Source organism: Micromesistius poutassou (assembly GCF_964030765.1).
Source record: "Micromesistius poutassou genome assembly, chromosome: 1".
NCBI classification, from domain to species: Eukaryota; Metazoa; Chordata; class Actinopteri; order Gadiformes; family Gadidae; genus Micromesistius; species Micromesistius poutassou.
Window position 1 is genome coordinate 6,479,480 of NC_140271.1, and position 14,645 is coordinate 6,494,124.

Genomic DNA, 14,645 nt, shown 5'->3' on the forward strand with positions numbered 1-14,645 from the left:
TTTATTCCACATGTTCCTTTCCAGGTTCCAGGTTCGAGACAACTCGGAATTTATTCCTTATTTGAGTTCCGAGTTGTCTTGAACGCAGCACTAGACGGAGGTATCACTCCGCCCCTCGGTCGGTTACACACTGTGGATTATATAGGCCGTAGATGACCTGCCTGTTAAGGGTTATTGTTAACTCAATGAGTTCAGACAGCACTGTTATAATTACTGTTAGCAACATCACCCCTGTTATCGCCTTTAAAAATATCTTCCTTTCTATATAAGTGAATGTCATGTCATTCTTTTGTACATTTTAGAATTGATCCTAGTTATAATATATATGATATGGTTGCATACTGCCTTCCTTATAAGCCATTGCTTATTGCAAATAGTAATAAGAGTATGAGTGTGTAGAATGTTGGTGTTTTTTTAAGTGAATAAATACAGAAGCAATGTCTTTCGACACAGTACAAGACATTTATTTATAGGCCTATCTATATAAAAAATATTTGTTCTTTAATGTTTTTAAATGAAACAAATATATAACGTGCAGCTTGTAAAGTTGACTGATTTTGGGACACCGGGGTTGGGAGGAAGGAGGTTGTAGTTCAGCTCTCCTCTTGTAGTGTAGAGCCCTAGCCCTAGAGCCCCTAACCCTAGAGCCCCTAGCCCTAGAGCCCCTAGCCCTAGAGTCCCTAACCCTAGAGCCCCTAGCCCTAGAGCCCCTAACCCTAGAGCCCCTAGCCCTAGAGCCCCTAACCCTAGAGCCCCTGGGAGGTCAAATACATTGCATTCAGATGAAATAACCATCATTTACCATCTCGGAAAATGTAGACCATGTCCATACCACTAATCAGACGGAACAGTAGCATATCCTCATCAAAACAATATCTCAAAGGACTTTAGTGACATGTACCTCTGTGTGGAGGTTAGTGTGTACCTCTGTGTGGAGGTTAGTGTGTACCTCTGTGTGGAGGAGATTAGTGTGTACCTCTGTGAGGAGGTTAGTGTGTACGTCTGTGTGGAGGTTAGTGTGTACCTCTGTGTGGAAGTTAGTGTGTACCTCTGTGAGGAGGAGGTTAGTGTGTACCTCTGTGAGGAGGTTAGTGTGTCCTCTCCATGAGGCGTAGACTGTGGTCCCTGCTGCTGGCTTCGCTGAACGGGATTGTGCTCCCGAGAACCAGAGACTCTAATGAAAACATTTATATCAACTTCTGACATATCCCAGCGTGTAATGCAATACACTCCACACATCAGCCGTGTGCCTGATGGCATCAATTCCAAGAATAGCCCTGTAACATATACGATGTAAGAGCACTCACACACACTCACACAACGCACACACACAGATGTGTAAACACATGATTAGGTTTTCCTACTAATGATATGCACACACATCTAGACATCTTCTATGTTTAACAGTAAACACAGCCTTTGTTCAAACAAGGTTCACATGGTGGTGGTGGAGGGGGGCGGGGGCAGGGAGCGCACGCCGCTCCCCGAGCCGCTGCGAGCGTGCACGAGGCCGTGCGTCAGGCTGCGCACAGCCTGGCGGTACCGGCCTGACATCAGGTTGTACAGCAGCGGGTTGACGGCGGCGCTCAGGTAGAACAGCACGAAGGAGACCAGGTTGAAGTACTGAGTCAGGTGGTACAGCAGGTAGGGGTCCATCTGGACCTCCATCTGGACCTCCATCTGGACCTCCATCTGGACCTCCGTCTGGACCTCCGTCTGGACCTGGGGCGGCGGCCCGTAGCTGGGGGTCTGCAGGGCGGGCTCTGTGGCGGGGGGCAGGCGGGCGTCAGCAGGACTGGGCGCCCTGCCTGCCCGTCTCTTCTGTGTCTCTGTGAGCCTTCCTGTGCTGACGAGGCGTTGGACTGTGTGTGTGTCCGTGACCTCGTTCAGGGGCCCGTCTGGGGCCAGGCGTGCGGCCATCTCGGCCGTGTCTCCGTCCGTCAGGTTTCCAGAACGCCACTGTGCGTCCATGTTGGGTCCCATGTACACTTCCTGTCCGACCGTAGAGCCCAGGGAGAAGGACAGGATAGTCCGGCCGATGTGGAACGGCAGCCAACACAGGACAAACACCAAGACGATGACCCCTGGAGGGAGAACAGAGAGGATAATGACCATATGGTAGGACAGAATGGAGGGGAGAGAGGAGGAAGATAATAACCATATGGTAGGACAGAATGGAGGCCTACACTGCAGTGTAGGTCTACGCGTCACACTGCACTTTAGGCCTATGCGTCGCACTGTAGGCCTACACTGCACTGTAGGCCTACGTGTCACGCTGCACTGTAGGCCTACGCGTCACACTGCACTGTAGGCCTACACTGCACTGTAGGCCTACGTGTCACGCTGCACTGTAGGCCTACGTGTCACACTGCACTGTAGGCCTACACTGCACTGTAGGCCTACGCGTCACGCTGCCGTGTAGGCCTACGTGTCACGCTGCAGTGTAGGCCTACGTGTCACGCTGCACTGTAGGCCTACGCGTCACGCTGCACTGTAGGCCTACACTGCACTGTAGGCCTACGTGTCACGCTGCACTGTAGGCCTACGCGTCACTCTGCACTGTATGCCTACACTGCACTGTAGGCCTATGTGTCACGCTGCACTGTAGGCCTACACATTAGGGCATTCATCTTGCATCCGACCTGGGGGCCACAGAGGTGTGAGTTCAGCTTGATGGTGAAGGTGTTCCTCACCGAGCATCTTGACCGTGTGGCTTTTATCTCTTCGGCTGCTTGGGGGGCGGAGCAACAGTGTACGTCCAATCAGGCTGTAGACCACGGCCAGGATGCCAAGCGACACCAGGAAGTACAGGTTAGACAGGATCATCATGGCTGACATGAGGCCAGAGGCGACTGCGTAGTCCGTACAGCGGCACTCTGCATTGTCTGGCTGGGTCTCTGCTCCTCCGTCTCGCTCATCTCTCCTCAGCGGTCGCTCCGTCACTGCAGCATCCGTCACTGATCTTCCAGGTTCACTTCTCTTTCTGTCACCTTCTCCTCCACCTTTGTCCGCCTCTCCTTCTCCTGCCGCCGCTGCAGACAGCGCAGCCTCCCCCTCCCTCCCGCTCGTTCTCTGCTGTCGTCCCTCATCCCGTCCCTTTGTCTCCCCTCCTCCCTCAGCTCCTCCCCCCTCTCCCCCCGCCGGCCACCGCTCCGTCGTCCCGTCCCGCGGCCCGGACACAAACCCCTGTGCCAGGCGTCCCTCGTCCTCCCCCCGTCCACTTCCTGTCCAGTCCGCCCTCCTCTCCGCCCGCTGCACCTCCACCCCGCCCGCCTCCTGCCCCACGTCCTCCACACCCACCATGAGCAGCACGGGCGTGGCACTGAGCGCCGCCCCCAACCACAGGCAGCCAATCAGGGCCTTGGTACGCTGGCGTGTCAAACAGGTCTTGGTGAGGATGGGCCAGCAGACGGCCATGTAGCGCTCCAGAGAGAGGAAGGTGATGTGGAGGAGGGTGGAGAAGGTGCAGCACTCGGACAGGAACATGGTCAGCTTACAGGCCACGTCGCCCAGGGGCCACGGCCGGGGCCTCCAGAGCTGAGGGGGGGTAGAGTTAGAGTGAGGGGCCGGGGCCTCCAGAGCTGAGGGGGGGTAGAGGAAGGGTTAGGGTTAGGGTTAGGGTTAGGGGGAGGGTTAGGGTTAGGGTTAGGGTTAGGGGGAGGGTTAGGGTTAGGGTTAGGGTTAGGGGGAGGGTTAGGGTTAGGGTTAGGGGGAGGGGGAGGGTGAGGGTGAGAGTTAGGGTTAGGGTTAGGGGGGGGGTTAGGGGGAGGGTGAGGGTGAGGATTAGGGTGAGGGTTAGGGTGAGGGTGAGGGTTAGGGGGAGGGTGAGGGTGAGGGTTAGGGTTAGGGTTATGGTTAGGGGGAGGGAGAGGGAGAGGGAGAGGGTGAGGGTGAGGGTTAGGGTTAGGGTTAGGGTGAGGGTTAGGGGGAGGGTTAGGGGGAGGGTTAGGGGAGGGTTAGAGTTATACATCCAAACATATGGATGTATAACCTATCTCACATCGTGTTTCACTTATCAATAGCTGAAAGGTTGCCATGACATTTATAAGAAATGACAATTAAATAAAAGCTCTTCAATCTTACCAACAGCACCTTTAAATGTAATGCTTTACTCATTATTCAATTGTTGATCAAAAGAACATTGCTGGATGTGTGTGTGTGTGTGTGTGTGTGTGTATGTGTGTATGTGTGTATGTGTGTATGTGTATGTGTATGTGTGTGTGTGTGTGTGTGTGTGTGTGTGTGTGTGTGTGTGTGTGTGTGTGTGTGTGTGTGTGTGTGTGTGTGTGTGTGTGTGTGTGTGTGTGTGTGTACCTTATACAGATCGAGGGGCAGCAGCAGTAGAATCAGCAGATCACTCACTGCCATGCTACTCAGGTACAAGTAGGTGGAACTTCTCATGTGGGGGCGGAGCCAAACCACCAAGATAGTTAACATATTACCCAGAATGCCAAGCAGCATCAACAGAATGCACACCGCAGTCACACACACTATTTTGAAGAACACAAATAAGAAAAGTACAATAGAGGTTATGTAGTTATGTTAGTGTAGTTTTTGATATATGTAATGTATAACACAAAGAGTATCTGCTATATTGTCATTTTAAACATTACTAAGTAGAAGCATATCATACTGTATAGCTATAAAGTTTATTTTATAGCCTTTTACCAACCTAACTCAGACAGTCCAAACATTGACTCCTCCCTCTGAGATTCTGATTGGTTAGAGAAATTATCCAGGAAGTCTGAAGAAGATAGTCTCCAGCACCCCTCTTCACATCCACTGCCAGCATTGTCAGATTCCATGAGGTCCATAAAGTGGAGGTGTGTGTGTGTGTGTGTGTGTGTGTGTGTGTCTGTGTGTCTGTGTGTCTGTGTGTGTGTCTGTGTGTCTGTGTGTGTGTCTGTGTGTCTGTGTGTGTGTGTGTGTGTGTGTGTGTGTGTCTGTGTGTGTGTGTGTGTGTCTGTGTGTGTGTGTGTGTGTGTGAGGGAGGCTCTTGTCTTCAGGATACTTGCTGTAGGTCTGTCCCCACGGTAACAGGGACGTGTGACGTACAGCTATAGATTTTCCATAAAGGTTCGATTGTACTGAAGCAGGCTGCATGTTACCAACAGAACCAAACACACCCAATACACCCACACACACACACACACACACACACACACACACACACACACAATGAAACATACGCTTTAAGGCAAAAGGCTAATGATACAATCCAGCAAAAACCCATACAGGGGATTCTATCATCCATGTCACAGTCGGTCTCTTGTGTACCGCAGTAAAGTTGACCACCAGACTCAGTGGTGACAGTAGTTGATAGGCACTGCCCTCACCATGAGGTTATAACATAACAACACTCTCACAATCTCATTATCCTCATTACCACTCTCACAATCTCATTATCCTCATTACAGCTGGAAGTCTATTTCTGTACAGCCATGGTAGTATGGTATGGATTCGGCCCAAATATACTAAAAATATATACTAACAATATATATAAATATATACTAACAATATATATATATAAATATATACTTACAATATATATACATATATATATATATATATATATATATATATATATAATATAATAACAATATATATAAATATGCAGAATCAGTACAAAAAAGAATAATGCTGAAGGTTGTACCTACTGGTCAGCAGAGCGGTGATGTCTGTGCTGCTTATAGCAGAGTACTGGTCCCAGTCTGTGTCCCCTCCCTCAGTGAGCCTGTCTCACCCTCCCTCAGTGAGCCTCCCCCTGTCTCACCCTCCCTCAGTGAGCCCCCCCTGTCTCACCCTCCCTCAGTGAGCCTGCCGTCTCACCCTCCCTCACATGGGTGAGCCTCCCCCTGTCTCACCCTCCCTCCCTCACAAGGGTGAGCCTCCCCCTGTCTCACCCTCCCTCACACGCTAAGGGTCAGCCTCCCCCTGTCTCACCCTCCCTCCCTCACAAGGGTGCGCCTCCCCCTGTCTCACCCTCCCTCACACGCTAAGTGTCAGCCTCCCCCTGTCTCACCCTCTCTCACTCTCCAATGCGTCTCTCCCCTCCTCATCTTTACATCTTTAAGCTTTTCTTCCCAGTATTTCGCTGTTCATATCCTGCTGTTAATTGTGTAAGTAAATTGTATTTCTACTCCTATTCCTACTCCTACTACTACTATTGTTTTGCTTCTAAGCAGATTGTGTCGAAAGTGCAACTTTACTTTACATGTGAAAATAGCCAAACATACACAAATTAATTGTATTGTCACCTGAGCCAGATTATGTTGTCGATGTCAATATATTTGTCCTTCTCCTCTTGAAGAAGTCTGCATATATATATATATATATATATATATATATATATATATTTATTTATTTATTTATTTATTTATTTATTTATTACTACTAATGTTATTAATGGTAATAATTACCATAATCTGTGTGGGTTTGTGTGTGCACGCATCATTTTGTGAATTGCTGATTGATTATAATCAATTAATAATTAATTGATGCTATGCTCTATTATAGCTCGGACAAACACACCGTTTAGGCTTGAATGTAATTTGTTGTGATTTTAATCTGGACACCCATATGGTGAAGAAATCTAAAATAAAATGGTATGAATTTAAAACAATCAGCATAACAGTAGGCCTACAGTAGTCAGTTAAATCCAAACAATTAAACTTTAGTGTTTTTATGAGCTGTTTATTATTATATATTATTAAATGATCATATATAATATTATTATATATATAATATAGATTATTATATTCTGTATATATAATTCTGTATCTATTATTATATGAGCTGTTTAACGCTCAGGGCCGTTATTATTTTATTTATATATATTGTACTTATATAATATTATATATATTATTGTTTATATATAATATATATATATATATATACACTATATATATATATATATATATATATATATATAAATATTATGCGCTCAGGGTCGCAGATGACGCGGCGAGTGGGCGGAGTTAACGCGGACCTCTTCCTTCCTTGTGCGAACAGGAGAACTCTAACCCTTTATCTATTATCTTCTATTATCAGCTCAACCTTCAGGACAGCATGGCGAACGCACTGAGGAGACTCTCTAAGTGCGGCGTTGCAGGTAAACACATGTTAACAGAATATGGATATTTGCATGACATCTTGTCACATGTATGGTAGACAACTGGATAATGTGCGTGAACTGTTAGGAAGTGGAACAAAGGTCATTGGTTTACTATGCAGCTCCTTTCTGCTGTTCTACTTGGTTACATATATTATATATATATATACACCAAGTATAACTGCAGCTCCTTTCTGCGGTTATACTTGGTTACATATATTATGTATATACACCAAGTATAATTGCAGCTCCTTTCTGCGGTTGTACTTGGTTAGGACCTACATATATTATATATATACACCAAGTATAACTGCAGCTCCTTTCTGCGGTTCTACTTGGTTATATATATATATTATATATATACACCAAGTATAACTGCAGCTCCTTTCTGCGGTTATACTTGGTTACATATATTATATATATACACCAAGCAAGGACAAAGGTGTTCATGATCCTGCGATGTCATCGAAATATGATTTGTGAAAGTTTTACAACCAACAACATATCGCATACATATACAAGTCATCTATGCAGTATATGTTGGAGTTTAATTTAAAGCTAAAACAATGAATATTGAATAAATAATGTGAAATTAAGACATTGTCAACATATCAAAGCAGATAAACCACTAATATTATACAATGTATGGAACAAACCATAGCAGAAATCGTTACAAGTGGAAGACCCTTGTTATTAAGCATAAAGTATGCATATTCTAAGAGTTCATAGAAGTGCAGGTGTACTGTTCTCATAGATGAACATCCAGCTGTCCAGTCATTTCAAGTTCATGTTTAACTGGATAGCTGGATGGTTATTTAGAAAATCGTTTTTTAAAGTCACTATGTCATTGAGGCCCAAACCGACTTCTGTTTTAGATGCATAATAAAGTTTGAAAGTTGATAGCTTTTCTTTATTTATTAGAATAAAATATAGATTCAGATTCAGAGTTTATTTTATTACATCTTATTGTACAAGTACACAAGAGTAAAATTCTTAGGCTTGGTTTCTCATCAGTTACATAGCAGCAACAATACAATATAAAGTAAATAAAGATAGTAAAAAATATTATATGTAAAAATAAGTAGCAGTATCAATAGATCACAATAATAAATAATAATAATACAAATACAATAAAGTAAGTAATAATAGTAGAAAAACTAAAGCAGTGGTACTAAAAGTAATGAGGTGTAGTAAGGTGTAAGTGTAAAGTGGTGCCAGCCACGATTGATTGTATGGTGCTAAAACGCTGTGCATAGAATATAAGTCAGACTATTCTAGTCCTTACATCTAAATAACAATTGCATTTCCTAGTAGAATCGTTTTGTTTTGATAAGTAAGCCAGTTCCTACTTTAAGAATACATGCATACTGATATATTTTCAATGAATGATTAGTACTTACCCATGTATGTCAGACGATAAGAAATAATGAACTGATCCATTCCTTTATGTTTCAAAGGGTTCCTGCCTCAGCTTTTCTCTAGACATGGACCTCGACCCCTCCCACACTTGGTTTGTCAGAAGAGGAACACTTCCTCCAAGATTAAAGTAGATCTTGACCAAAGCACAGGTATTTTTGTGTCTTCAGTTAAAGGCATAATATGTACAATTTCTGCATTAAATATCTAAAAACGACTAGACCTATTCTAAATATGAAATGTTCTTGTGTACAACATTATCCCAAATGTTTCCATGCCTTGCCCTCGGATTGGTTTTAGAACAGCAGCATCTGACCAATCGCTTTAGAGGGTTAGGGTTAGGTTTAGCTAACCCCTCCACCTTGTGTCATTCATTAAAGTGGGTTAGGTTTAGCTAACCCCTCCACCTTGTGTTATTCATTAAAGTGGGTTAGGTTTAGCTAACCCCTCCACCTTGTGTCATTCATTAAAGTGGGTTAGGTTTAGCTAACCCCTCCACCTTGTGTTATTCATTAAAGTGGGTTAGGTTTAGCTAACCCCTCCACCTTGTGTCATTCATTAAAGTGGGTTAGGTTTAGCTAACCCCTCCACCTTGTGTCATTCATTAAAGTGGGTTAGGTTTAGCTAACCCCTCCACCTTGTGTCATTCATTAAAGTGGGTTAGGTTTAGCTAACCCCTCCACCTTGTGTCATTCATTAAAGTGGGTTAGGTTTAGCTAACCCCTCCACCTTGTGTTATTCATTAAAGTGGGTTAGGTTTAGCTAACCCCTCCACCTTGTGTCATTCATTAAAGTGGGTTAGGTTTAGCTAACCCCTCCACCTTGTGTCATTCATTAAAGTGGGTTAGGTTTAGCTAACCCCTCCACCTTGTGTTATTCATTAAAGTGGGTTAGGTTTAGCTAACCCCTCCACCTTGTGTCATTCATTAAAGTGGGTTAGGTTTAGCTAACCCCTCCACCTTGTGTCATTCATTAAAGTGGGTTAGGTTTAGCTAACCCCTCCACCTTGTGTTATTCATTAAAGTGGGTGTGGCCTCCCGTAGGAGTAGCAGTTATGTGGATGCAGAGTCCGCCTGTCAACAGCCTGAACATGGATCTTCTGACAGAGTTCACCACAACACTAGAGAACCTTGAGATGGACAAGAGCTGTCGTGGAGTCATCATCACCTCAGTAGGTCCCCACGCTTTACAGACAGGAGAGACTTGTTCAACTTCACTGTCTGGTTAGGTTGTACCATGCTGGCAACTGTTGTTTTGATATTAGTAACATCCATCTATGTGTAGTGTCGGCTTAGCGCAGGTAAAGCGGGTGAGTCGTAACCAGAAAGTTGCTAGTTCGATCCCGGCTCCTGCTAGCTAGAGTGTTGAGGTGTCCCTGAGCAAGGCACCCTAACTGCTCCCAACAAGATGGCTGTCGCCTTGCACGGTAGACTCCGCCGTCGGTGTGTGAATGGTTGTAAGTCGCTTTGGATAAAAGCGACTGCTAAATGCCCCAAATGTAAATGTGTTGGGAAAATAATTTTTAGTAAAATGAATGTAAAAATATTAGATACGATTGTCATTTTATCTCACCTGTCATTATATCCACGTAATTGCTGATGGTGTTTCCAATGTTTTACAAATGCAATGTGTCTCAACAACCCACAGACTCATACAAACCCAGCAGCAGTAACATCCATATTTGTACTTGTGTCCGTCTAGTCTCTCCCAAAGATATTTTCTGCTGGGCTTGACATCCTGGAGATGTACCAAACAAGCCCGGAACACTGCGGGGAATTCTGGAAAGCGGTGCAGGAGCTGTGGCTCAAACTCTACGGCTCCAAATTAGCCACCATAGCAGCGATCAATGTGAGTGGATTCAGCCCCTAATAGATGGAGCCCCTAGGAGCAGGCAGCTGCCTTACTCTAACCTTACTCTAACCTTACTCTCTCTACACTTAACTTACTAACCATTAACCCCGTACCGGGTTTTGCCGTGTGAGCAGTTGTGATTGTTTGGTGTAATTTAACTCACCCAGACCTTTCGATAAAGGGGTCAGATTCTTATTTTAGGATCGTAGTAATCATATTACCACGTTAGAAGCAACAAAGAAACAAAGTTTTGTTGGGTTCAAAAACATTAATATATTGTGTGTGTGTGTGTGTGTGTGTGTGTGTGTGTGTGTGTGTGTGTGTGTGTGTGTGTGTGTGTGTGTGTGTGTGTGTGTGTGTGTGTGTGTGTGTGTCCAGGGCTCCAGCCCAGCGGGGGGCTGCCTGGTCTCCATCGCCTGTGATTACCGGGTCATGGCAGATAACCCTCGCTACAGCATCGGCCTCAACGAGACGCTGCTGGGCATCGTAGCGCCTTATTGGTCGGAACATGTGGTGATCGATTGATTTAAATTCTTTCTTTCACTTTTTAACCCTTTCATTTATTTTTTCATTAACGCATACAATTCTTTCATGCAGAAGATGTGAATTGACTAGTCTGATATTCAAATAGTATGTCGACAAGGGAAGACGCATATGCAAATTGAACATGTGAAAGTAAAATAATCAAATTGTCCACTCTTCCAGCGGGAATTTGAAAATAAAAATAAAAATGTAGTTCTAGGAAGGAGGGGGGTCGGTTATCCCCATGGTTACAGCCATGAGCCATGCCTACTTTGTGGTACTATTTTAAATGATCATGCCATTATACTGTTGGTGTCCAAGAAACTTAACCCTTTCTCAGACTCAGCAATCAAACATCAACTGCTACACAGAAAGAGCTCCACACACTTAGGGTTAGGGAGCACAGTGGAACATTCAAAACATGGATTGACTTCATTGTTCTCTTACTTACAATCTATGTTCTCTTGTTCTCTTACTTACGATCATTTAAGACATAGTACCACTTTCAACAAAAACAAACCCTTTAATGAGGAAAGATTGCATTTGGTTCTCCACAGGTTTAAAGACACCATGGCTAACACAGTGGGGCATCGGAACACAGAGCTGGCTTTAGGACTGGGCCTGCTGTACTCTGCCCCAGAGGCCCTGAAGATTGGACTGGTGGATAAACTGGTACCAGAAGACCAGGTGGTAAACACAGCCACCCAGACCATGGGCAAGTGGCTTGCCATTGATGGTATGAACCAGAGTACAGTCCTAGAGTCGTAACCTTAATCCTTCAGGGGTTAGGGTTAACCCTAACCAGTGGTATGGGCTACCACAGGTTAGCGTTAACCCTAACCAGTGGTATGGGCTACCACAGGTTAGTGTTAACCCTAACCAGTGGTATGGGCTACCACAGGTTAGCATTAACCCTAACCAGTGGTACAGGCTACCACAGGTTAGTTAACCCTAACCAGTGGTACAGGCTACCACAGGTTAGTGTTAACCCTAACCCTAACCAGTGGTACGTGCTACCACAGGTTAGCACAGGTTCACCCTGGCTTTCTGGTCTACATTTCATACAGTTAGTATGTTCCCCTACAAATGTTCCTGCTTGTTCAGATAGAGAAAACATCTCTCTATGCATCGCAATCTCTGTGTTTCCAATCTGATTTGAAGACATCCCAACAGTTGTGTAGACCTCATCACCACCTGTTAGTGATAACATGTGGCACCTCCCTTCTCTTCCAGAGCATGCCAGGCAGGTGACCAAGGCCATGATGAGGAAGCCCACGCTTGACAAGCTGCTGTCCAACAGGGAGGCCGATGTCAACAACTTTGTGAGCTTCATCACCAAAGCCTCCGTCCAGAAGTCCCTCAGCATGTACCTGAAGATGCTGAAGAACAGAAAGGGCTAAAAGTGGAGAACATTGAAAGACTTTGTAATCACACCGTTGGAGCTTAACTATGTTTTACTATGTTTTATTATGTAAGACAAATACTGCAAAGAAATGTTCTTGATGTCCTGCGGAGCCGTGAAATGAAATACAAACTAACTGATAATTTTCAAATCCATTTTTCCATATGTTCATGTGATCGTTCTACTAGCAGATCTCTGCCTCGCACAGACTCACACACACAGAAAAACACACAGAAAAACTACACACAAACTACACACACACATATACAAACTACACACACATACACAAACTACACACAATGTCCATCTCCCACCTGTAGGCAGACTCCTCCCCACCAGAGATGAGCCCCCTGGGGCAGGCTGGCCCTGACTGACTGACTGACTGTGAGCCCCCTGGGGCAGGCTGACCCTGACTGACTGACTGACTGTGAGCCCCCTGGGGCAGGCTGACCCTGAGCTGACTGACTGACTGGAGGCAGTTTGTGTCCAGGGAGGAGAGCAGGGGGCAGCCGGTGGTCCGGGTGTCAGAGACATGTTTACCCAGCTTCAGATACTGCAGGTGGAGTCAGGGAGGTGCAGTGTGAAGGCTGGTGGTGTTGAAGGGTGGTGGTGTTGAAGGCGGAGCTGGAATCCACAAACATGATCCTTGCTTAGATTCCCGTGGCGTCCAGGTGTTGGAGGAGGTTTGAGTCTGAATGGTCCTCACTGCTCCACAATATGAGTTCCAAATCTGTACCAGACTGCATTTAGGTCTGCCTCCTTCTGCGGCTGCTTAGCTAACGTGACTCTAGCCCTGCTGCTAAGCTAACGTGACTCTAGCCCTGCTGCTAAGCTACCGTGACTCTAGCCCTGCTGCTAAGCTAATGTGACTCTAGCCCTGCTGCTAAGCTAACATGACTCTAGCCCTGCTGCTAAGCTAACGTGACTCTAGCCCTGCTGCTAAGCTAACGTGACTCTAGTTTGAAAGTGAGACTTTCGTCCTGCAATAATTTCTCCTGCTGTCTTTTCATTGCACTTTTCCACTATTTGACAGTGGAGCAGGCGCAATCACGTGACTTTGGCCTTACTGGAAGACAACATTTGCTTGATTGCGCCTGCTCTCAATGCATTGACATACAGTAAGTATAGACAGATTCCTGTTTTTGTTATGTGTTGTTAATTAGTCTTGCTTTGAATTCATTACAATTCTTTTATTCTATCTTGGTTGCCATAAACGTTCTGTTGTCCAATAAAGAACTAATCTTTATTTAAACTTGCTTGATTGTCAACGTTATCATTCCAGTACCTTCTTGTCTCTCATTCCTCTTCCTCTAAATTACTTAAAGGTCCCATGGCATGAAATTTTCACTTTATGAGGTTTTCTAACATTAATATGAGTTCCCCTAGCCTGCCTATGGTCCCCCAGTAGCTAAAAATTGCGTTAGGTGTAAAACGAGCAGTAGGTATCTTGCTCCCAAAACGCTCCGTTTTGGGAACTGGCCCCAGATGTCGTCATATGGGGCCAGGTTACCTCCCCTTTCGCCACTTGGCCCGCCCAGAGAATTTGGCTCGCCAATGAGACAATGAGCTAGGACCGTGCGAGCGCCACATGTGTGTGTGTGAATACACACACTGTAACGCAAGTGTTCTTTGTTATTTGGATAACAGTTCTGCTGTTGGTGTTATGGCGCATAACACGCAACACAGTAACGCAAGCTTGCATAAAGCCCCCATTTGGTGAAAAGACTAGACTGCGTCGGGTTCTCTGAGGTCTCTGGTATTTCCACAACGAGATTCGTAGTGGGGGTTATCTTGGCCATGGTTGAGAAGGAATTGGGAACCGCGACATGGACACTGCATCGGGTTCTCAGAGGCCTCTGGTTCTTCCACTTCCGCGTCAAAATTAAGTACAGACTGAACCGCAAAATGGAGGAGAAAGGGATTGTTGCTCGCGATTGTTGCCCGGGGTTGTCTCCCGCCGGAGCCCCGCTGCCCGCTGGAGCCCCGCTGCGGGAGACAACCCAATGGGCAACGGGCAACAGGCAGCGTTCAGCGGGCAGCAGGGCTCCAGTGGACAATCCTGGGCAACAATCCCTTTCTCCTCCATTTCACGGTTCAGTCTGTACTTAATATTGACGTGGAAGTGGAAGAAGGTGTCTGAGAACCCGACGCAGTCGTTTGAGATTCATAATATCATCCGGAGGCACAAACAGCTTTTGACCATGATAATATATATTATATTATATACACAACAAAGCACAGATGTAGCCCTTTTAATAACGTTTACATCCAACTTTATTTAAGTCCAGCTACTCATGGCATTGTGAACTGACATGAGTTATTCCTTACTGGCCGAAACAACGT

At 45.4% G+C, this 14,645-nt stretch overlaps 1 protein-coding gene across 1 annotated transcript; it reads left to right on the forward strand.

The window, feature by feature from the left end:
* The first annotated feature begins 6,970 nt into the window (after positions 1–6,970).
* eci1 (enoyl-CoA delta isomerase 1) lies at positions 6,971–12,445 on the forward strand. The gene is made up of 7 exons (XM_084488596.1): positions 6,971–7,111; positions 8,569–8,679; positions 9,571–9,698; positions 10,229–10,375; positions 10,757–10,878; positions 11,458–11,636; positions 12,134–12,445. The coding sequence occupies exons 1-7, from the start codon at positions 7,069–7,071 to the stop codon at positions 12,298–12,300; spliced, it is 897 nt and encodes a 298-aa protein (XP_084344722.1). The 5' UTR covers positions 6,971–7,068; the 3' UTR covers positions 12,301–12,445.
* The last annotated feature ends 2,200 nt before the right edge of the window (positions 12,446–14,645 follow it).